This window comes from Neoarius graeffei, chromosome 1 (assembly GCF_027579695.1).
Source record: "Neoarius graeffei isolate fNeoGra1 chromosome 1, fNeoGra1.pri, whole genome shotgun sequence".
NCBI lineage: Eukaryota > Metazoa > Chordata > Actinopteri > Siluriformes > Ariidae > Neoarius > Neoarius graeffei.
The window spans coordinates 17,834,811-17,860,437 of record NC_083569.1 but is presented as its reverse complement, the minus strand read 5'-3'; the positions used below and the strand labels follow the sequence as shown (position 1 = coordinate 17,860,437).

The 25,627-nt window shown below is 41.0% G+C and overlaps 1 protein-coding gene across 29 annotated transcripts in view; it reads left to right on the top strand.

The window, feature by feature from the left end:
* Positions 1 to 21,826, top strand: part of LOC132891954 (protein NLRC5-like) — an 888,139-nt gene extending 866,313 nt beyond the window's left edge. For 28 of the 29 annotated variants that reach the window (XM_060930219.1, XM_060930146.1, XM_060930379.1 and 25 more), the window contains 2 exons: positions 11,641 to 11,814; positions 13,589 to 16,676. In XM_060930219.1, coding sequence (XP_060786202.1) covers positions 11,641 to 11,814; positions 13,589 to 13,598 — 184 coding nt within the window. In that variant the 3' untranslated portion in view covers positions 13,599 to 16,676. Of the gene's footprint in view, positions 1 to 11,640; positions 11,815 to 13,588; positions 16,677 to 21,736 lie in introns of those variants that run through there. The other variant, XR_009655388.1, reaches the window with a different exon arrangement.
* The last annotated feature ends 3,801 nt before the right edge of the window (positions 21,827 to 25,627 follow it).

Sequence of the window (25,627 nt, the reverse complement as noted above, 5' to 3'; positions counted from 1 at the left end):
AAAAAAATGAGTGTATGTTAAGTATGTGGTACAGACTCCAAACTCATTATCTCCAAACTTCTTAATATCTAGAACCTGTTTATTAATTAATACGCATTTTGAAAAATTATTTATTTCAAGGCCTCCCCCACTGCTTTCTGTTGCTCTGACTACGTCACAGTCATTGTTGCGTTGATTGGTCAGAGCGTTGGCCTATACGCACAGAGACAGTTTGAAAGACAGCGGGTTGTTTCTACCCACACCCTTCAGAAATGTCTACGACCGAGACCAGACTAAATATTCACATTTAGTCTGGCTTGCCAGGCTAGGGGGAGGCATCCCCCTTCTGAAATAAAAATTTCAAATCATCCCCCTTATAAAACGGCCATTCCCCCATCACATCCCTTGTGCCATTTTACCAATTATTGTGGAAATTAGCGTACTATTATTTTAACAAATATTACTACCATTTCAACATAAGAGGCTTTGCGCAGTGATGGCCTGCATGTAGCCGGATAAAAAAGACGCATATTCATTTATTCGGTTGCACTTCTCATTCACACCTATACGGAGGTTTCAGTCACTGAAAACAGCTACTTTCGCAAACTCTGGGCAGAGTGGAGATTTCTGAAAACTCCATCTTCAGACGCGTGTAAATCGGTAAAACGAAGCAACAGTGGGCGAGAGGGCGCGCGCGAATATAATGAGTCATAGGTGTGAATCTTTCACTGAATGCCAGTTGTCCCGGTTCTTCATGAAATCGCACGCACAAATTCATTAGGTTAACTTTCAAATAACTGTTCTTGTGCACCAGTGCCGTATTAAGCCAATGCAGTGCCCCTGGGCACTATACCTCAAGTGCCCCCCCCACCCCACCCCACCCCACCCTACCCTGCGCGCACGCGTTCAGTAACCTCCTGCACACACTCACAAACCTTGCCCTAAGGCATTTTGCTGCACAGCCAGGCATTTGCATGCGAAGCAATAAACCATGCCGGTTGAAGGGGAGTAGATTAGCCAATCTCTGGACACTGACTGTTTGTTCGGCAGCTGGCACTGAAAGAGATCATTTGTAAGAAATCTGGTCTTCTTACCGTCATGCCATGCGGATGCTGCATATTTAGCCGCCCGGTTGTGGTAGGTGGCGGGACCACTAGCAATAGCCAGTTCTTTTTTCAACTCCGTTAGATCTCCCCTTAGCGCAGGATCAGTTGAAATAGAGAAGTGTTCTACTGGCGTTGGCTGTGCTGGGTTGACATCCATAACACCCTCGTCTTCCTTCTCGTCACGATGGTGTGAACTGATCTCTACCTGGCTTAAAGTGGCTTTGCACATATCCTCCTCCCCGGGGTCTCCCTCGCTCCCATCTTCCTCAAGGGGATCCTCGTCATCGCCGACCCCTCAGCTAACACTGGCTGTGGTTGTAGCATCTCCCCGGCTAGTGCTAGCAGAGCCATCTCCTTCACTAGCATCGCTGATTTCACTAGCTTCGGCTTCAGCGCTGGTAGTGACAGCAGTTGTCGATGTTTTTATAAAAAAACGATCTCACACTAGCCTAGTAAACTAGACCCACCCACCTAGCAGCCAAAAATATTTTTGCCTAGCGAGTGGGTCTAACCTCGCACCATATCAACAGAAACACCCCGGGCATCAAATCGTGCCCGCCAATCACAACGCAAGGTTTTTGTTTGAATTCTTTGGGCGGGCTTTTGCAGGAGTGACGACAAAGCTGCGCGACGCTGAAGAAAGCACAACAGGAAAGATGGCTACGGCTAGTGAACAGCACTAGTTTGACTCCGCTTTGGAATCAGTTTTAGAAAAATTAGTCTTGGAGTTTTCGTTGAAACATGAGCAGGAAGAGGCTCTCTGCTCATTCCTTTTCAAGAAGGACATTTTCGCTGTTTTGCCGACCGGCTATAGCAAAAGTCTGATCTACCAGCTAGCTCCGCTCGTAGCCAAAAGGATGGGGCTAGTTTGTGCAGTACGAAGAATTAATAAACAGCTTTGAAACATAACTTTTTGATTGTTTCTTATTTTCCCGTTATTTTAAATTTAAGGGAAATTATTTCACCAAACACCACTAAATAAAAATAAAAACTCTCAAAAACAGTTTAAGTAAACCCTTGAAAACACTTGGAAAAAAAAAATAAGAGTTATGTGGTACAGACTCCAAACTTGTGGTCATTATCTCCAAACTTCTTAATATCTAGAACCTGTTTATTAATTAATACGCATTTTGAAAAATTATTTATTTCAAGGCCTCCCCCACTGCTTTCTGTCGCTCTGACTACGTCACAGTCACTGTTGCTCTGATTGGTCAGAGCGTTGGCCTATATGCACAGAGACAGTTTGAAAGACAGCGGGTTGTTCCTCCCACCCCCTTCGGAAATGTCTACGACCGAGACCAGACTAAATATTCACTTTTAGTCTGGCTTGCCAGGCTAATCTAACACTGGAACATTTTTAATTGCAGCTACACGCCTGGAGTCTTTCTCTTTTTTTTATTTTCTCTTCGCACAACCACTCAATTGATGTCTGTCCATTTTTCATTTCTACCACGGTTTTTAAAAAATTGATACATTTCACCATAGGTGGACTGGCTCAACTGACAGGTTGAGGAAAGGGGGGTCACATAGGCCACTCTTGCTCAGAATTATGATTATTGTTGTTGTTCTTATGAAATTAGTGTTCATAATGAATTATATATGACTATTTAACAATGTCAAGTGTATAACCATTTTAAGTGTACAAACATTCACGAAAAATATTTTTAAAGTTTCTGTCATGTGGTGCCCCCCCCACTGGCTGAGAGTGGTTAGTGCCCCTGGGCACTGTGCCGCAGGCCCATATAGTTAATCCGGCCTTGTTGTGCACTTGCGACACCGGAGCCACTTTCCTGAATTTTGAGCTTCGGAGTATTCGCTTCTTTATCTATTTAATCAATGAATTTATTTGTCACATACATTAAATTACGAATGTAAAACATTCGTAGCCTATTTAAGCAATAGCTGTTTTCTCCACTGTTTTCCGACCTTTTGTGCTTAGTGAATGAGACACTTCATTACACTCCACTGACTTCCAATTCCGGACTTTTTTGAAAATGTAAAATATAGGCCTATGAGATGTTTTTTGGGGACTTAATTCGCGTTGCTCCTTCACTATTAATTTCTGAGACTGACGAGGCACTAAATACTGTGGAATTATTTTCTCCTTACTATGAAGTTTGGCATCTTAAACAAGTGTCGGGAAATCTTGCAGCCCAACTCTGCAGCTTCCAATGTTTAAGCGAACTGCTGAAACCATAATGTTTAAAGATTAAATTGTAGGCTAATCAAACCAAAGAAAAGCACAGCCTTTTCAGGATGTTGTCTGCCGAAGCCTGTTTAACCTATAAAAGGCTTAATAGCAAAGGTCTTGCTGCGGCTTCAACTTTTTCACCTGATCACCTTTCAATAGGCAAATATCATTATTACTACTACTACAAAAGGCCTAGTATTAGTAGTAGGCAAGTAGTTGGACAGCCAAATTGTTTCATCAGTGGCCTACGCTGAGCCTCCCCGGGACTAGACAGTAGCGTAGGCTTTATTTATTTATTTATTTATTTATTTATGCCTATCTAGCGCAACAACTTATTCCTTTACATATACTCAAACATAGCACAAGAAAGGGTTCAACAACAGGCAATCACAGCAGCTTGGTGAAGTTCTAAATCACATCGGTGTCAGACCTATGGGCCTACCCCCCCCCCCCCCTTTTTTTTCCTCGGATCTGCATCAATCTCATTATTGACCTTTAGTGCTCCCAGTTGACAGAAATCCGTCGTAGCGACTGAAAACTTTAATCCATGCGTATGTGAGAAGCTGCAGCACAAAACGGGACTTGATCCGACTGCAATGTGTCTGAAATCACTGTGAAATTTACTACAACACTGTAACTAATCACACAAACTGCACCTGAGACACAAACTAACTGCCCTCTGTGTGAGCTGCAGGGTTTAAAAGCAGCAGTGACATGGTGGAAATGATCTCGGGATATAGAGTTTAAAAACTAAAATGAGACGTTAATGCCATAGAACTGATGCAGTAAAAATGAATAGATAAAAAAAGGCTTTTAAATAAAAATTAAAAAGGAGCAGAAAAGAACTTCCAATAAACTGAAAGCCACGACAACAATCATTTTGTTATTTTGAATTTTTTAATGAAAAGAATTAATGATGATGACGATGATGATAAATGTAAATAATCTTCCAGTCCATCTTTGTCAGTGGTGATTTGCTTTAAGCCGACACTGGAAGCCCGGCTTCCCCTCACATTTCATTAAAATGCAGAAATGAAGTTCCGGTGACGTCATCATCCTGAATGGCAGCCTAAAGTAGCAGCTCCCTCGCAAAAATAGTTATTTTGCCCCGTTAGACTGTCAAATGTTAGGTTTTCAGGTACTACTTGAACAGACAAGAGGGGCGAGAATGGGTAAGTAACAAACACAGGCTCGCCGACAGGGGGGGACAAACGGGTATGTTGTCCCGGGCCCAGGAATGGGGGGGGCCCAGAACTGGGCTCTCATGAAGTTGCGATTATTTTATTTCATTTCAAAATGTGTTGATTTGGGGGAGAAATGTGCTATATTTGCATTCAATAAATGATTTCTAGATCTTTTGCCTTTATTGTCTTTGAAAAAGGCGTCAAGAACCCCCTACCACCCCTAATGCAAAAATGGTTTGGTCTGACTCTTTGATTAAGGGGAAAAAAACGACATCGTTCGATCATAGCGCTTCGACAATCAGCGTGCGTGCCATTTGCCAACATGCACAAGTCAGGAGCACAGAAAAGAAAAGAGAAAAAGAGAGGAAGAAACCAAGAGATTCAGGGGCTTACTGCATAAATATTTTAAAAAAGATTCGGATGATGCAGCAGGTACTAGCAAAGGCAGTGGGGCAGCTGAGCCAGGTAAGACCAGTGTTGGGCACGTTACTTTCAAAAAGTAATTAGTTATATTTACTAGTTACTTTTCCCAAAAAGTAACTGAGTTAGTACTGTAACGGAGTTACTTTGTCATAAAAGTAACTAATTACCAGGGAAAGTAATTATTCCGTTACATTTTGTTCCCCCTCAAAAAAAATCAAATTCAATTAGTGTAATCATAATAAAAGTGAATGTTAAATGTGTTTAATGACTGAAATGGACACTTAACAGAACCAATTAGTAATGTTATCTACACTATATTAATATTTTTGTGGGACAATGTGAGATACAGTAAGACATCTATCAAATGTAATATATTTTTGTAGTTATTAAAATTGTTACTAATTACTGGCCACTGACGAGGACAAATGCTTTGTTCCTCAACATAATGTGCATTGCACGTAAACACTCTTGCCTTTTATTTCAAGTAATGAAAAGCAATGGCTGTATTTCCAATGTGAAAGCGCAGTGCTGGGCTGACCGCTCGCCATCGCTGTGTCTTCCGATTGAAAGAGCGCGCAGTCGTGCAGTAGGCGTGGCCTACACAGCAAAATCCCCAGTGTTGAATTAACACCCAGAGTGTTGATTTAACACCCTACTGTGTTTATATATGTCCACTTGGACACAAATTAACTCCGAAAGTGTTAATTCAACACTGAGGAATTTGCTGTGTACCTACGTATGTTGTCCAAATCTACTCTGATTGGCTTACTGTGCCGTTGTCTCGCGTCTCCCCGCCCCACACTAAAGCAGAGTAAAGAAAGGCTGAGCGAGCAGCGTGCCAGATGAGAACAGCTTTAATAAAGTAACGCATAGTATTTTATTGTAAGTAACGGGAACGGCGTTATAACGATGTAAAAAGTAATTAGTTAGATTACTCGTTACTAAAAAAAGTAACGCTGTTAGTAACGCCGTTTATTTGTAACGCCGTTATTCCCATCACTGGGTAAGACACAGCCAACTTTTTCCAGCCCCGTAAAGTAACCCCAACCAAGGCACGCGCGGCACGCAATTCATGTTACAAACGAGGGGAGAGCAAGTCACACTGAACACCATATCAAACGCACAGGGCATTGAATCATTTCATAACCACAATGGCTTAATAACATTGTGTTTCATATATCTGATTGAAGCTAAGAATTAGCCCACAATCATATCCCGCCGTTTCTCGAGCGGTGTGTTCTTCTATGCTTTTCACACTGGACAGTACACACCCACGCACAACAAAAGTCCGGCGCATTGCATTTCGCACCTGAATAGTTGCAGACTAAGGAAATTTTAAAACTGTAAAAATGTTGAAATGCTAAAATGAAATGGTTGTTGACCAGTTGAATGGTTTTTGAATACCTGTCATTTAGCTAAGGGTTGGAGTGAGTAGAGACTGGGATAAGAGAGGTGGGTGTGTGTGTGGGTTGGCCCGGGCGGGGCCCATTCAGAGCATTTTGTCCCGGGCCCAGCCAAAGCTGTCAGCGGCCCTGAGCAAACAAACAAAGAAAACACCGATGCAGTGCTTTGCAAATGAAAAAATCCGGAGAACAGCCCCCCTACACAGGCACAAGATGGCGGAGCTAATGCTAATCCTTACTCAAATGATGCCACAAGTCTGACCAAAGTTTTGGAGGAAATTCGGGACTTCCGAAGAGACACAAAAGAACAACTAAACGATATAAAATCCGAGATCACTAACGTCAACCAAAAAATAGCGGAGGCAGAGGTGCGAATTGAAAAAGTGGAAGACCGTGTTCAAAACGTGGAGCAAGTGTTGAACAAGATGATAAAAGTCATGTATCAGCAAGAAAACAAGCTACTTGATCATGAAGGGCGATCCTGACGGGAGAATTTAAAGGAACAGTCCACCGTACTTCCAGAATGAAATATGCTCTTATCTGAATTGAGACGAGCTGCTCCATACCTGTCCGAGCATTGCGCGACCTCCCAGTCAGTCAGACGCAGTCAGACGTGCTGTCACTCCTGTTAGCAATGTAGCTAGGCTCAGTATGGCCAATGGTATTTTTTGGGGCTGTAGGTAGATGCGACCAAACTCTTCCACGTTTTTCCTGTTTACATAGGTTTATATGACCAGTGATATGAAACAAGTTCAGTTACACAAATTGAAACGTAGCGATTTTCTATGCTATGGAAAGTCCGCACTATAATGACAGGCGTACTAACACCTTCTGCGTACTTCGGCAGCGCATTGATACGGAGCTCAGATATCAATGCGCTGCCGAAGCGCGCAGAAGGTGTTAGTACGCCTGTCATTATAGTGCGGACTTTCCATAGCATAGAAAATTGCCACGTTTCAATTTGTGTAACTGAACTTGTTTCATATCACTGGTCATATAAACCTATGTAAACAGGAAAAACGCGGAAGAGTTTGGTCGCATCTAACTACAGCCCCAAAAAATACCATTGGGCATACTGAGCCTAGCTACATTGCTAACAGGAGTGACAGCGCGTCTGACTGCGTCTGACTGACTGAGAGGTCGCGCAATGCTCGGACAGGTACGGAGCAGCTCGTCTCAATTCAGATAAGAGCATATTTCATTATGGAAGTACGGTGGACTGTTCCTTTAAGGATATACAATGTTCCCGAAGGAGCTGAGGGATCATCTATGGTGGAGCTTGTGGGAAAACTATTATGGGATACGCTAGCGATTCCCGCCCCCCCCCAACCGAGGAGCTTGACATCGAGAGGGCGCACCGCGCGCTGGCGCCAAGTCCCGCCGGAGACAGGGAAGATAAGCCGTGGTCAATAAGAGTCAAATTCCTCCGCTACAGGATTAAAGAAGAGATTCTGCGCAAGGCTTGGGGAAAGAAGAAGGTTTTTCTGAATGGGAGGCTAATATACTTTGACGAGGGTTACCCCCCAGCAGTCCTGCAGAAGAGGAAGGAATATGCTGAGGCGAAGCGAGTGTTAAAGCAGAGAAATATCCGCTTCCAGCCTCTGTTCCCAGCTAAACTACGAGTGTTTTCCGAGGATGGGACGCAACTGTATCGGACAGCGGAGGAAGCGACCATAGACATGAAGGACAGAGGGCTGCCAGTCAGCGTGATTACACCGAGGGAGAGTCTGGCTGAGCAGCTGTCCCGCTCTGCCTGGGAAACAATGGGAAGACCAAGCTGGCAAGGGACAGGTGAGGAGTGAGAGAAAAGTATCGAGGAGAGACTGCGAGCCTTCAGAAGGCAGCCCTCACCCTCTCAAGAGGAGTTATAAGTTCTGATTGACTTTTAAAGTGTCGGAGAGCTAAACAGAACTTAAAATAGGTGGTGTTGTGTTCACTTCAAGATATTTGCATTTATACCTTTACCCCAGTTAGGTGAGAATATACAACCCCGATTCCAAAAAAGTTGAGACAAAGTACAAATTGTAAATAAAAATGGAATGCAATAATTTACAAGTCTCAAAAACTGATATTGTATTCACAATAGAACATAGACAACATAGCAAATGTCGAAAGTGAGACATTTTGAAATTTCATGCCAAATATTGGCTCATTTGAAATTTCGTGACAGCAATACATTTCAAAAAAGATGGGACAGGGGCAATAAGAGGTTGGAAAAGTTAAAGGTACAAAAAAGGAACAGCTGGAGGACCAAATTGCAACTCATTAGGTCAATTGGCAATAGCTCATTAACATGACTGGGTATAAAAAGAGCATCTTGGAGTGGCAGCGGCTCTTAGAAGTAAAGATGGGAAGAGGATCACCAATCCCCCTAATTCTGCACCGACAAATAGTGGAGCAATATCAGAAAGGAGTTCGACAGTGTAAAATTGCAAAGAGTTTGAACATATCATCATCTACAGTGCATAATATCATCAAAAGATTCAGAGAATCTGGAAGAATCTCTGTGTGTAAGGGTCAAGGCCAGAAAACCATACTGGGCGCCCGTGATCTTCGGGCCCTTAGACGGCACTGCATCACATACAGGCATGCTTCTGTATTGGGAATCACAAAATAGGCTCAGGAATATTTCCAGAGAACATTATCTGTAAACACAATTCACCGTGCCATCCGCCGTTGCCAGCTAAAAGTCTGTAGTTCAAAGAAGAAGCCGTATCTAAACATGATCCAGAAGCGCAGACGTCTTCTCTGGGCCAAGGCTCATTTAAAATGGACTGTGGCAAAGTGGAAAACTGTTCTGTGGTCAGATGAATCAAAATTTGAAGTTCTTTATGGAAATCAGGGACGCCGTGTCATTCGGACTAAAGAGGAGAAGGACGACCCAAGTTATTATCAGTGCTCAGTTCAGAAGCCTGCATCTCTGATGGTATGGGGTTGCATTAGTGCATGTGGCACGGACAGCTTACACATCTGGAAAGACACCATCAATGCTGAAAGGTATATCCAGGTTCTAGAGCAACATATGCTCCCATCCAGATGACGTCTCTTTCAGGGAAGACCTTGCATTTTCCAACATGACAATGCCAAACCACATACTCCATCAATTACAGCATCATGGCTGCGTAGAAGAAGGGTCCGGGTACTGAACTGGCCAGCCTGCAGTCCAGATCCTTCACCCATAGAAAACATTTGGTGCATCATAAAACGGAAGATATGACAAAAAAGACCTAAGACAGTTGAGCAACTAGAATCCTACATTAGACAAGAATGGGTTAACATTCCTATCCCTAAACTTGAGCAACTTGTCTCCTCAGTCCCCAGACATTTACAAACTGTTGTAAAGAGAAAAGGGGATGTCTCACAGTGGTAAACATGGCCTTGTCCCAACTTTTTTGAAATGTGTTGTTGCCATGAAATTTAAAATCAGCTAATTTTTCTCTTTAAATGATACATTTTCTCAGTTTAAACATTTGATATGTCATCTATGTTCTATTCTGAATAAAATATGGAATTTTCCACATCATTGCATTCCGTTTTTATTTACAATTTGTACTTTGTCCCAACTTTTTTGGAATCGGGGTTGTATACAGGCGAGGGATGCAGAAGTTATATGCCTATAATATGCATATAATTCAGTTAAAAGCCTATAATTCAGAAACTATTGATAGAACTATTTCATGCTTGTATAAGCGACTGTCGAATTTGAAACCACATTCAACTTCATATATTAAAATAAAATGGGAGAAGGAAGGAGGCATAAGGAAGGAAGGAAGAATGGACAACAATATGGAAGTATCAATGGATGTGTACCAGCTCACAGAAGTGGAGGGAATTTGGCTGGAAAAGCCTGATTAGGTACTTTATTACGCCTTCTCAGAAGTCTCACTATGATAATAACTCCCCTGTCTGTTGGAGGAACTGCGGAAATCAAAGTGCAAACCATTACCATGTTTTCTGGGACTGCCTGGTCATGAAGGATGATTGGAGAGAGATACACAATGCCCTACAGGATATCTTCAAATGTGAAATACCCCTCGAGAGTAAGACTATGTTTTTCGGACACATACCTGAGGAATGGCCGAAAAGAGAGAAACATTTAATAAATATCTTGCTGGTGGCCTGTAAAAAGAGTATTACCAGGAAATGGTTATCACAGGAGAGCACAACTTTAAATATATGGATGGACATTACAATGGACATTTATAAAATGGAGAAGATAACAGCTTTCGTTAATCACAAATTGGAGAAATTCGCTTCACACTGGGAAAACTGGGTCAAATATGTCACGCCCCATAGGCCTGATTTTTATTTTCACAAACCAGTGACCGTACTAGATAAAAAGGATCACTCCCTACTTGTACATAGGTTTTTGTTTTTTTTCTTCTTCTTCTTGTTTGTTTTTCTCTTTTCATTCTTCAGATACAAAAGAAAAATGCTATTTTGGCATTTGGGGAAGACAACAGATGTAAGATGTATGAAATATGATGTACCAGATGTGAATGTCTGATTCTGAATGTCAATAAAAAAATTAATAAATTAAAATGCAGCAATGAAACGTTTCCCAAAGTGTCTATTTTATTCATCAGTCTTGGTGTCATTCAATATTTTAGTGAATCAGATTGATGGAGTATCTCACTGCAATATCGCGCTGTTTGTTCATTAAACTCACACTGTTTAGTGGTGAACAGTGCGGCCTGTGTGAAAAGCCCCTGACGCAGAGCTAACAGACCCCCACTGAAGCTTCTGCATCTAATAGTGTCTGTTAGGTGTTTTAATGGGCAGAAAGACGAAAGCTCATTGGACAACAGGATTTAACGCATCATTTTGAGCCCCGCCCAGACACATGGCTTCACTGGAAGGGAATGGAGTGTGGGTGAACGTGTTTTACACAGAAGAAAAAAAAAACATCTCAGCATGAGAGAGAGAACGGTAATGAAGAATAGACGTTTTCTCTTCTGAAATTAAAATTCTTTCAAATACTTGGAAAAATTCACAAAATGTTTCTTCATAAATAACAGGGGATTTTAAAAAAATATTTCACTCCTTGTGTTTGTAAAAAAGTTTTTGAAGACTTTGACATTTCCTGGTTTTCTTTAATAATAAAACATGGTCTAATCTTCATCCGAGTCAGAATCGTAGACAAAGACATTCTGTCTAAAGAAAACAGTCACACTTGTTCTCGTCAGTCCTGAATAAACCATTTAAACATTCACACTCTGGGGTTTAAAAAGTGTGTGAACCTCTGAGCGAACAACTTCTCCAAGAGCTCATTAGAAAGCAAAGCAAAAACATCAAGGCAAATCTTGATGTTCATAAACTGAGGGAGTGAAGTGTGTATCATTGTGTCTCTGCAGGTTGTCTAATTGTAGTGTCTCAGATGAAGGCTGTGCTGCTCTCGCTTCAGCTCTGAGATCAAACCCCTCACACCTGAGAGAACTGGGTCTGATTGGGAATGACATGGGAGACTCAGGAAAGAAGCTGCTCTCTGCTCTTCAGGATGATAAACATTACGAACTACAGATACTCTGGTAAGTAATAAAATTTTTAGGTGACTGTTGGAAAAAAAAGAATTTAATCTCATTATAATTTTTCTTTAATTTCAGTAAATGTCACATGACCAGGCCATGAAATGAAACCAGTTTTAGAAATTTTCACTGTGTTCTATTTAATCAACTTTTTCCTCCCAGTTGTCTTTAATGCTGTTTGTTGTTCAGTAAAATTGATTTAAAATTCATCTGAAAGCAGAAGATGGAGTCAGTCAGAGTCTCCAAAATGTCCCGTCTGAGTGCATGAGAGTGATTGTAAATGAACACCTCGTCTCCTTGTGACACCCTGCTGCCTCTGACTCCATCCTGCTGCTTTTGTCTGAATAAGATGATCTCGGCTTTTCCCTGTTTCTGATCAGCAGCACACTTCTCAACTCTCCTCAAAACTCAGTAAAATGATCATCTTTAATGCCACACTGCCACAAATATGTGATCTGACGCTCCTTCCTTCTCTCCACCTCCACACCGTGTCTTCTGTCGTTCCTGTAAAATTCACCTCGGCTTCTTCTTAAAGTCTGCACTTAAATCTACATGTAGAACAAGAGATCAAACCCACCGCAGTGTTAGTTACTGTTTAAAAAGCTCCAAAGCCTGTGATTGGATAAGAGCAGTGATGTGATGGGAAACGTCTGCTCACTTCCCTGTGAGATTTTGTGGAAGTTCTCGTTTGTTGGAGCTCAGTGTTAGAACACAGATGTTATATAAGATGATCTCGGCTTTTCCCTGTTTCTGATCAGCAGCACACTTCTCAACTCTCCTCAAAACTCAGTAAAATGATCATCTTTAATGCCACACTGCCACAAATATGTGATCTGACGCTCCTTCCTTCTCTCCACCTCCACACCGTGTCTTCTGTCGTTCCTGTAAAATTCACCTCGGCTTCTTCTTAAAGTCTGCACTTAAATCTACATGTAGAACAAGAGATCAAACCCACCGCAGTGTTAGTTACTGTTTAAAAAGCTCCAAAGCCTGTGATTGGATAAGAGCAGTGATGTGATGGGAAACGTCTGCTCACTTCCCTGTGAGATCTTGTGGAAGTTCTCGTTTGTTGGAGCTCAATGTTAGAACACAGATGTTATATAAGACTGAATAAATCTAATCTCATCTCATTATCTCTAGCCGCTTTATCCTGTTCTACAGGGTCGCAGGCAAGCTGGAGCCTATCCCAGCTGACTACGGGTGAAAGGCGGGGTACACCCTGGACAAGTCGCCAGGTCATCACAGGGTGGTTTAAATATCTCATTTCTCATGATCTCATTATCTCTAGCCGCTTTATCCTGTTCTACAGGGTCGCAGGCAAGCTGGAGCCTATCCTAGCTGACTATGGGCAAAAGGCGGTGTACACCCTGGACAAGTCGCCAGGTCATCACAGGGCTGACACATAGACACAGACAACCATTCACACTCACATTCACACCTACGGTCAATTTAGAGTCACCAGTTAACCTAACCTGCATGTCTTTGGACTGTGGGGGAAACCGGAGCACCCGGAGGAAACCCACGCGGACACGGAGAGAACATGCAAACTCCGCACAAAAAGGCCCTCGCCGGCCACAAACCCAGACCTGCTTGCTGTGAGGCGACAGTGCTAACGACTACACCACCGTGCCGCCCAGACTGAATAAATGTTGAATTAAATTATAAACAGGAGATAATAATGTTTCTCTTGGAGCAGAGATGATTACATGCTGTTGGTCATGAAGTACCACAGTCCAGTGTGTGGGGATTAATCCAGATGTTTTTATTTTATTTTCAGGGTGTGGTGAACATGTGTGTGTGAGATGAAGACTCTGGTGTTCCTGCATTTCCATGTTGGGAAACAGACAACACCATTCATAAACACGTCAGTCGTTTAGTTCTAACAAATGAAAGAGACTTGGAGACGTGGTCAGTGTGTGTTCATGGTGCACAGTGAATCAGACTGCACACAATTCTACACTGAATGTGGAACAACTTGTGATCTGCATGAAACTGCCTGGACCTCAGTCCCTTAAAAACCCTGAAAGAGCACGTGAAAAAGCACAGGGACTCGAGTTGAACCCAGTCAGTGGAAGATGGAGCTGAAATGGACAGGAACAGTTTGAGGACATTGGTGGGATTCTCACCTGACAGGATCGGCATTTGGGAAGTTAATCTGAGGAAGCCCCGAGGAGACTCACTACAAGGCACATTTATCACTTTGTCCTTTGGTTGGTATTTAATATACTCACTGAGCACTTTATTAGGAACACCTGGATGGAACCACCTTGTTGATGAGAGGGTTCACCGGAGAACGGCCAGACTGGTTTAAGCTGACAGAAAGGCTACAGTAACTCAGATAACCACTCTGTACAATTGTGGTGAGCAGAAAAGCATCTCAAAATGCACAACACACTGAACACTGAGGTGGATGACCACGTTGGGTTCCACTTCTGTCAGCCAAGAACAGAAAGCTGAGGCTGCAGTGGGCACAGGATCACCACAACTGGACAGGTGAAGAGTGAAAAAACGTAGCCTGGTCTGATGAACCTCGATTTCTGGGAGGCTCACAGATGGTGGCGTCAGAATTTGGCACCGACAGCATGAATTAGTGTTCCTAATAATGTGCTCTGTGACTGTAGATTAGATCTTTTTGTTACAGGGTCAGACCAAAGCTGTTCATTTTTGTTCTCTTCTAAACTTTTTTCCTCTAGATTTTAAAGAAATTATATACAGGGATGAGAATTTTCCGCCGATTGGCGGATTTCCGACTTTTTCAGACCAAAATGATCGTTTTTGAGATTGATGTAAATCCGTTGAGAATTTTTTTTTTTTTTTTTGGGGGGGGTATGATTAACGATCTGTGGTCACCTTATAACGCAGACATCCCAAGTCTCCCGGAAGTTCCGGGAGTCTCCTGCATATTGATAGAAGCGAGCAAGAGCGTGCGCGCGCAACATTAAGGTCTGCATCACGCATCTTAGAGTGTGCGCGCGAGGGGGTGCGCGAGGGAGACTGTATGCAGTGTTGCCAGATACTGCTGACGTTTTCCAGCTCAAAATATGTTCAAAACCCCGCCAAAATGCACTTAAAAGCACCCAATCTAGCAACACTGCCTGTGTGCCTGTTCATGTGTGCATGCCAAACAAAGAGCATCTTGATTGGGTTACTCAGCAAAATAAGCCAATCAGCTTTCAGTGTGGGCGGGCTTTTATCTCTTTTCTCGAGGACCGGAGTTTGTCAGTGCAGCCTACAGGATCGGCATGGCAGAGAGAGAGAGCGCGCGCCCCAAAAAATATATATCAATTACACGTCATATATAAGTGTGTATCTTTTATAAATGGGGTTAGCTTATCTAATGTAGCATGTTGGGGAGAATCATAGTATCATATCTATATTTCTGATAAAATTTTAGGTATGATAGCATGTATAACTCTCCTACTTATTGCTCATTTCATAGGGGGAATTGCTGGTATGTGCCGCGCGGGAGCGTCTGCCCACATTTTTTAGGCCGAGATGAACTTATAATTTTTGATTTAAAAAAAATTTCCAATATGTAATGCCCATTGTACATGCCTGTTCTTTAATTCAAAATCACCATCTCGATCTTCAAATTGACCATATGGTATCTGTATTACATTACACAACATCCTGTCCAGATAAAACCTAGTTAGTCCACACAACAGTTGAAAGGGAAGTGATAAGTGATGTTGAATGTTGCCTGCTTAATATGCAAGACCTCCTGCTACCACGATAACATCAGAAGAAAGCTTAAGAGAATTATATGATAGAACTTTTTTCTGGTTTGCACTTCATTTTAAAGGATTGGAGTATTCAAAGATGAATCACAAAAATGCAGAAATATAATACTGTCGAGCTCGTTTATATTAAAAGGTGCATTGATTTTTTGAAATCATCAAATGTGAATTGATTAAAAAAAAGTCTCTTGTACCATATTAATCATTTTCACCTGGGAGTCCACCAAGAAGGGGAATTTATTTCCAAATAAATTGCAAATTTTTGCTGATAAAATTAATGGTTTTGGGGTAAAAAAAAAAAGCCAAAAATAATTAGCCCCATGGGCCCCGCCCCCCTCGTGCCCCGCCCCGGTTTTTTCAGACTTTTAAAATATTTTTCATTCTCATCCCTGTATATAAATACCGCGTGATTTATTTTCTGTTGTATAAAATTAGTTTCTGTATTTAAACTTTTTTTTTTTTTAGCAAAAAAAGCCAACAGTTATTGAAAATAAATTTATGCGCAACGCTTGGGTGTTAGTACTCGGACGGAAAAATGGATTTCCATCAAAATCAAATCGCGAAACTTTCATTTTCAGTATCTGTGTAATTTCTGATTTATTGTAAGTGTGAAGGCAGCCATAGAAAGTAATGGCTACCCTTTATGTTCTTTTTGTTTTTACATATTAAAATATTGCACATATTTGATATTAATTGATTGTATTAAACATGTAATGGACTTTATTTAAAAGAGAAACATTGTAAAGATGAACATTGTAATGGTTTGAGTGGACTCAGTCTCCCATGATGCATTTATGTATGTCACTTCCTGTGAAATGTTTTGTTGGGGTATCCGCTGGAGGGAAAGATGGATGTGGAAGAGCGAAACGGGGAGCGGCTTGGTGCACGAGGAAAGTGTTGTCGTTTGACTACGAAAAAAAGAGGGTGCTGGTGAAGGAGCTTGGAGCTGGCTGAGATGAGTGGAGGAAGTGTCATAAAGGCGGTTGGTGACAACTGGACTGGGAATGGTCAGAAGTTTGCAAAGGGAAGTGATGTTTCAGGAAGTGAGTGTGAGGAAATGGAAGAAAGCGGGAGTTATGAAGCATGGTCATTTTTATCAATAAATGCAATTAAACGATTATAAATCAATTTCTCAAATACTCTATTAAAGACTGAAAGTAATGCAATTGGTCTATAGTTACTTGGATCAGAGTCATCATCTGTTTTGAATGCAGGAATAATTTTAGAGAATTTTAATTTAGAGGGATATGATCCAGTGTTAATAAAAGAGTTTATTAGATAGGCTAAGTGATCACGAATAAGGTGACATGAGGCTTTAAGTAGGTCAACGGGACAAGAGTATAGACCATAAGACTTATTTTGGGGCAAGGCTAGGATTTCATTTTCAATTTCTTGTCTTAAAACTGGTGAGAAGAAGAAAGACTCTTTTAGATCCAGATTCTTTAAATAATCAGAAAAATGTTTATTAGCCAAAGGAATATTGCTAGCTAGTTTAGGCCCAATCGAAGCAAAATGCATGTTCATAATATTGGACAAATTTCGAGTATTGAATTCCAGTTTTTCATTATTTAACGGGTCTTTAAGATGGGAAATGGTTTTCGATCTTTTTTTATTGTTATTAATAAGCGTATTAATACCTTTCCATGTTCGTTTCATGTTTTAATATATTAAGTTCAAAAAAGTAGTTGTAGTAAAGTTTTTTTAGAGATAATGTATTTGGCTAGATATTTTATTTCTATAGTATTTATATTTGTCAGTATCGCCAGAGCAAAAAAGCTGATTTTTTACTTTTAATTGATCTTTGTATACCCTGCGTTATCCATGGTTTTTGCATTTGTTTTAGTCTCCGGTTGGAAGGAAATTTCATTGGAGCATGTTTATTCACTAAATTGTTTATCTTTTTATAAAATACAGAAAAGGAAGTCTGTATAACCATTACCAAAAAATGATGCTGCGGGGTATTTGGTAAATTCAGATTTGGAAAGTTCATTTACGGAATTATTGATAATGTTATTAGAAAAAAATCTTGTTTTATTTTGAGTTTGGTTGATGAAATTATACAGAATTGTCAGAAATGTCAGAAATTATATTTCCACTCGAAGTCAGTTTTTCCGTTATGTTCGTAAAGATATTATCGATAAGGGTGGCGGAGGTGTTATAGACCCTAGTAGGCTTAACAACAGTTGGTAGCAGATAATTACTCTGCAACGTAGTCAGAAAGTTATAACTGTGATTACAAGTTTCTAATTTTAGTAGGTCGATGTTGAAATCTCCAAGTAGGAAAATTGATCTTTCCTTCTTATTGTATAGATCTAAAGTGTTTTCCAGAGCCTTCAAAAAGTTAACTGGAGAACTATGTTGTCTGTAAATTATACCACAGATAATATTTTTTTGATTAGTAATCATAATTTCAACCCATAGGGCTTGAAAATCAGAATTGGAAGTTTTTTTGAGAATTGAATAATTAAGATTCGAACTGATATACATGCCAACACCTCCAGAAGCTAAAGGTGTCGGAACGTATTCAAAAAAGTAGCCGGGAATATTCAAATTAGTTATAGGAAGGGGCGGCACGGTGGTGTTAGCACTGTTGCCTCACAGCAAGAAGGTCCAGGTTCGAGCCCCGTGGCCGACGAGGGCCTTTCTGTGTGGAGTTTGCATGTTCTCCCTGTGTCCACGTGGGTTTCCTCTGGGTGCTCCGGTTTCCCCCAAAGACATGCAGGTTAGGTTAACTGGTGACTCTAAATTGACCATAGGTGTGAGTGTGAATGGTTGTCTGTCTATGTGTCAGCCCTGTGATGACCTGGCAACTTGTCCAGGGTGTACCCTGCCTTTCACCTGTAGTCAGCTGGGATAGGCTCCAGCTTGCCTGCGACCCTGTAGAACAGGATAAAGCGGCTAGAGATAATGAGATGAGTTATACGAGGCAAACTAGAACTAGTTAATTTTGTTTCTGAAATTCCAATAATATCAAATTCGAATCCAAGCTCATTTAATAGATGAGTTTGAAATTTTTCTAAATTTGCATTTAAACTCCTTACATTGTTATGAATTATTGAAAAACTTGCTTCAGAATTATTAGAGGTTAAAGTGCTTTTCAGTTTTTGGAAACTATGTGGCGAATAATAGTTTGAGGTAATGTTATTTGAAATGTGAAAGTCAGGACTGATATCAGGCTTAGGAGAAAAATTTGTTTTAAATAAGTCTAGATCATAAAGTCTATGGAGCTTATCTAAGCAGGTTTTACAAGGAAGATTCTGAGTATTTGACGATAATAAATTGTTGAATTGACCATGACTTAACATGATGTTCGTATTATAATAGGGAAGTTCCTTGAGTAAGTTTTTGTTTGTTTGTTTCTTTAGTGAACACTTATCTTGCTTCATTTAGAGTAATTCCTATCTTCAGTTGTAGATTTGATCACAGATGACGAAGAACTTCTGATCAACTTACTTTGATGGTAATAGATTCATCGTCTTTCTTGAGATACGGTAAATAGCCGAGTTCTTTGTCCAGCAACACTTGTAGTCTTGTTTTTTTTCTGGAATTCTTTCGCTTCACTTAGTTGTTGTGATCTTGGGGTAAGGTGATCCATAACTTTAATTTGAGACTTTGTTGGTGACGGAAAACCAGTAATATCAGAAACATTGATTCTTGCTGCCTCCTTCTTTCGATTCATAACTTGTTCCTTTGCCAGTCTTCTCGTAAACTTGCAAATGATAGCTGGAGGGTAAGAAGATGGTCGGCGGTTTGGAATTCGGTGGACTATGTCGATTTCAGATAGAGAAATCGAGGTTGCTCCCATTTTGTGAAAAAGATTCATGCAGATGTCAGCAGATTCTGTTGCAGATTCACAAGGGCCTCCTTGTGGAACACCGAAGAGTTTCACGTTATATTGGTAACTATATTTATACATGGTCTTCGATTGCCCCATCAATGGAATAGACTCTTTTGCTAAGTCTTTCTAACTTAGCAAATAACGATTTGAATTCTTTTTCCACTGAAAACTGGGAGGATTTCATATCATCAAATCCTTCGCTCATAAAATCAAGGCTCTTGATAATTTCAGTGTCCTTGTTCGAAGGTGCAGGAAGAGACGCTATCTTGTTCTTTAGTCCTTCCATTTTTTGGCTTAACTCACTGATCTGTAATTTGAGTTCGCCATTTTCTTTTCGTAACTTTTGGATATTATCTTTCGACATTATGATTTCACTTAAGATTTGTCTTAAATATGGAAAATTTCATGCAGTAGAGGAGAAATAAAACTCTAATTTCTACGGAGCCGAGTTAAAGCATGACCACTCGTCACGCTCAATCGCCCCTATCTCATGCCAGAGACTCAGAGACCACGAGTGGGAGGGAGTCGCGGCGGAAGCGACGCCAGCATTTCACAGGCATACGATACAAGCAGGGAAAAGGAGGGCCGCTGCTCCGCAGGTGAAGCCGCACATAGGCTCCCGACCGGGAAAACCGTACCCGAGAGGATGCCGCAGGCGGAACCGTCCCTCCCGAGAGCGCGAGCACAGGAAAGCAGAGCCGCACGAAGAGAAGAGCACACGTACATCCCACAAACACTCCACGCCTCTCCCACGAGTACGGGACCGCTCTCAGCCCGCTCTCGCGCAGCCTCTCTGATAATAATAAATTATTTATCTAATAATAAAAATGAGTGTGGCAGTGAGGGTGTGGTCGAGTGTCGGCTGTGAACGGAGAGGAGTCAGATTGAACCAGCAGGTAACATGGGACGAGATCCAACTGTGTCTAATTACTGGCTGTCTATTAATGTGTGTCTCTGTGTGTCTTTCAGATGGCCAAGAATGAGAAAGAGAGTGAGTTGAAGTAATGGCCCTGAAAATTGACCTTTAGAAATAAAAGTGCACCTTGGATTGTAGCGCATGTCTCCATTTCCTCATTTGTCCCAGCATAAACGCTGTCACAATGATGTAACCTGTGAATGTGCGTTGGTGATGATAATTCTTGTAAAGTTAGATAGGTTATAACCTCCCCAACCTATCTATGCCAATCTCCTTTAAAAGAAATACAAGCCCCAGGAAACCTTGACTGAGCCCCTGGTCTTTTCAATAGCTAGAAACGCCCCTGCTTGTTAATTAACGTTCATTAAACCCCTTAATACTCAGCCCTAACAACACAAGTTTATAGGGTGTTAGATATGAAAAATAAAACATTCCTTTACTCAAGATAGCATCAAGAGAGCAGATAGGAACTACAGGTACTTCGCTTTGTCAAAAAACAAGAATGACATTCAATGAATATGTATTCTAATTACAGTTTACTCTTCAGTGGACAGTTGTGTTGTTTTATCAGAATAGTATCTCTGTAAATGAGCTTAGTGACTCAGAGTAACCAGGCAAAATTACAAAAGCAAAATGTTTGTGGCAGATTTGCAGCAAACAAATTAGTTTGCCAAAAAAATGTTGTCACAAGTTTGCCAAAGTTCACCACTAGAGACAAACTTCCAGCAGCATTCTGGCAATAATGAGAAGTTTGCCACTACGAGCAAACATTCACCAGTGGAGGATGTAAGCAGGGTTGGACAACATTTCTGGAGGATGTAAGCAGGGTTGTGTGATCACTGACTGCGCCATCTTGTGTTCACCAAAGGGAAAAACCTTAACACACGAATAAATGTTTGCCAATTATACAGAGCAGAAAGACTAAAAAATTTTTTAATAAATTTAAAAATATTTTCTCTCTCTCTCACACACACACACACACACACACACACACCGGCTGCATCGTTTGTGTGTGTGTGTTACAGAGAAAAGGAGAGAGTGAGAAAAGGAGACAAAGTTCATGTATTAAATGAAGGGTCACTTGTTCAAATCTGCTATTCAAATCAGCAAACACCTTTGGAACACCTTCGTCTGTTTAGGTCTTCACACTAATATGGATCTGCACCTTGGAGAGTGCTGTATTAATCACACATTTTTTTGTTTGTTTTTTTAATAACATTGCAGTAAATCATGAAGTATTGTAACACAGTAATAGTGTACCATGGTGAGACAAATGTTGACTATTAACCACAAAAGTAAGTAAATAGTTCAAAAAATAAATTCACAGCTTATGCAGGTGGCTGTTTGTAAACAGAAAAGATAAGTGACTATACAGTACATGCATGAATATTTAATGTAAATGAATATAGTTTGATTTTCTTTAATGTTTCTCAGGTTTCAGGCACAATTAAACTGTTCACATCCTGTGGCTCAGTCTTTCACCAAAGAGGTAATTGTTCTGCCAGACCATACATCTGCACGTGTTTCAAGAAAGCTTGGCTTTTTGAAAATGGACACATAAAGTCTGCCTTAGGATTTGGCTGTGACTGGGACTCCAACAGAGTAATGCAGGAAATAACGGCAGCCTTCCATCCAATTGTGGAGGGATGCAGGTAAGCTTTTGATCTGTTTTGTCACGTTTACCTGTTTTATGTGCTTTGTGTTTTTGCAATAATAACATGATGTACTATGAAAGGATAATTTTGAGTGTTTATTTTAAATTGAAATATTTTTGATATTCCCTTTTGCCTACTCATCACTCAGCTCTGTCCTCCCTCTCTTCTGCCAACCTCTGGCTGACTAAAACAGGTTTTCCTCCAAAACTGTCCTGTATTTAGTGTCATCCATCTTTCCTTTAGTCCTGACCAGCTTTCCTGTCCCTGCAGATGAAAAAATATCCCCACAGCATGATGCTGCCGCCACCATGCTTCACTGTAGGAATGGTGTTCTCAGGGTGTTGGGTTTGCGCCACACATGGCATTTCCCATGATGGCCAAAAAGATCAAGTCCCGGGTGTACCCGGCTTCTCGATCATGGTCAGCTTGGATTGGCTCCAGCTCACTGATGACCTACAATGGAAATGCAGTATAGAAAATGGATGGAGGGAGAGAACAATATACTCTGATAAGTACATAAATGAATATTTTATTTATGTGTTTTAGTGGTGCCTCTACATGTGCCTTTACTCCAGATATGTTTTTTCATCTTAATTATTGCTAGTGTCACAATAAAAGAACAATTTTCACCTTTAAAGTGGGAGGCATGTTGTGTAAATCAAATGGTGCTAACCCCAAAAAATTCATTTTAATTCCAGCTTGTAATGCAACAAAACAGAACAAATACGAAGGGAGATGAATACTTTTGCAAGACAATGTAAGTTTGATTCTTCAGATACAAATATGTGAAAGATGAATGAATAAGCATCTAAACTATTTAAAGAAGAGTCTTGCCAGTAATCAGATCTTGGCAATGACACATCTGGCTGTGAGAAGACCTCTGCACATCCATAAGGTATGAGAGGGTATTTTTGCACTGCCGGGATTTTTTATTTATTAATTTTTATTTTTTTTTTATTGGAGAGTGATAAGTAGCTATTCAGTCACTTTCATCACCTTCTCTCTCACACAGCTCACCATTTCCTGGCTCTGTGGGGTGGCTTCAGGCTGGTTTGTCTAGCCAACGGCTGAACACCAGTGGTGCCTGACTTTGATTAACCTGTAACATTAAAATGAGAAAATAACTAAATTTTCCAACCATTTAATTTTTCGTGACTTGTTTGAGACCTGACCGTTTTTTTTTCTTCTCCTACATGTAAAGATTTACGATGGAAGCTATTATAGTAGACTGCAGTACTATTATATACAGTATCTCGGCTATACATATCATGGATGTAGGCCTATAAATTAAATATGAAACCATCAGCTGGAGTTTGGTTATTGACAGGAACGCTGTTGATCACAGCAGTACGTGCTTTCCATACCACATTTTTTCTGCCTTCCTGTGATGCTACTGTTCAGGCTGCCAAATAGAAATAATTTATTCCATTGGATTTGTGATGTTAAAGCTTCTATTCTGAGGGCAAATAAGTTTCTCTTCTTGACCATATTACGCCTCTCCATGTCGTAAAGTCAAGGAGCAAGGCTTCTAAACCAATAATATTTAGGATTGTGATATTTAAATGACAGTGGTTTTCACCCACCACATTTATCAATGCCCAATCATTCTTACACTGTGATTGGCAAGATACAAACGTTTCATGAATCACACGTGAACCCTGTCATACGGTGATTTCTACACTTTGATCTGCGCTGGTTTCTACGTTAGACTGATAAATGAGGGTTATTGCATCATCCTCGTTAGTGGACAGTATCTCCGCCTGTCACGCGGAAGATGATTCCCTGACGGGGAGACTTTAAAAATTTACTAACGTGGGCGGCTCAGTTTAAAGGCATGAAGTTAACATGGGCTGGTCTCGGGCTGAAGTGCCCTTGAGTAAGGTGATACACAGAACCATGGCCTCACCTTTAGTTTTTCAATGCCTTGAGACCTCAAGTATGGCATCGGAATAGATCATACACACCGCCTAGTGGCCAGTGTTAGTAATTACCAGTCATACACACCGCCTAGTGGCCAGTGTTAGCAGAGCCCCATATGCATAGAGTGTGGATACATAAAGAAACCCATCGAGTTGTTTTCTGATGGTTTCGGTTCTGTGCCACCACAGGAAACCCAACAACTGAGGAGTGAGAAACCCATCGATTTGTTTTCTGATTTCTTGTCATGATGCATTTCATTGTACCTCTTACCTTTAACTGACAAGTGTAATTTTATCATTTAAAGAAGTGGATGCTTATTTACATATATGATTTTCTTTCAGCTCACCAGCAAAGTTACTTTCTCTTTTGGATGAAACGAAGCCCAAAGATTCCAGCCTGCAGAAATTGTCTAAAAATACAGCCAGATGGCCGATCACTGGAGTTCATGCTGTCTCAACATACTGTATTACATGCATTATTCATTTGGATAACCATGTAATAAGGACCTGAAACCTTCGTGCAAAACGTGCACACTTCGAAAAAAAAAAGTTCATCTTTTACAAACAAACTATAACTCTAGAAAACTCTGTAATGGTTTTTCTAGTTTCATCACACAATTTCTTAATATTAGTATGTTGATAATGTCGATGCTGAGTGTTTTAAATCTCATCTCATTATCTGTAGCCGCTTTATCCTGTTCTACAGGGTCGCAGGCAAGCTGGAGCCTATCCCAGCTGACTACGGGCGAAAGGCGGGGTACACCCTGGACAAGTCGCCAGGTCATCACAGGGCTGACACATAGACACAGACAACCATTCACACCTACGGTCAATTTAGAGTCACCAGTTAACCTAACCTGCATGTCTTTGGACTGTGGGGGAAACCGGAGCACCTGGAGGAAACCCACGGGGAGAACATGCAAACTCTGCACAGAAAGGCCCTCGCCGGCCACAGGGCTCGAACCCGGACCTTCTTGCTGTGAGGCGACAGCGCTAACCACTACACCACCGTGCCGCCCAGTGTTTTAAATATTTCCTCAATTGCACTTTTTTTAAACAAAACCTCGATCATCTTTTCAAAGTCAAAGCTCGAATCCCCGGAGCTCCATGCGCTGCATTCGGACGACGAGTCCGTTCCCAGGAGGTTCTAATCCCACTGGGGTTTTATCCCGGGGTTTCGTACCGGGCAGCGGATTCATTGTATTATATTTACTTTTCAATATGATATTATTTTTCCAATACGTTTTTTTTTTGTGTGTTCTTGTCTCAGCAATGGTGAAATCGAATTTGTAAATAAAATCAGTGCCCTGACTCTACTCATCAGGCCAGAGCTATTCTCTTTCTGTGTCTGTTTTGTACAGCATAAGGAAACAGTATAGTGACTATAACGGTAAAGAAATAAAACAGAAGAGTCTGGCTATGATATAAGAAAATTCTACAACCCAGAAACAGATGGAGCTCCGCTTTTAGGCAGTGCCTCAATCTATATATTACAGATTTCCGGGGAGAGGAATGTTAATGAGTTCAGCTTATTTTTGCAGGTTTTGCTCTGATAGAGCTGCACATTTTTGGTGGTCAAATGTTAGAAATATCGAGCTTTTTGCATGGAAACCACACACACACACACGCCGCCAAAGAGATGTCTCTCTTCAAAAGGATCCAGCTGTTGGGGGCGGAGTCTAGCTGTGTTTCCCTTTCTGGATTTTAATAATTGGAAGTGGTATATTTAAAGCTATTGAGTGGCGTAAGTT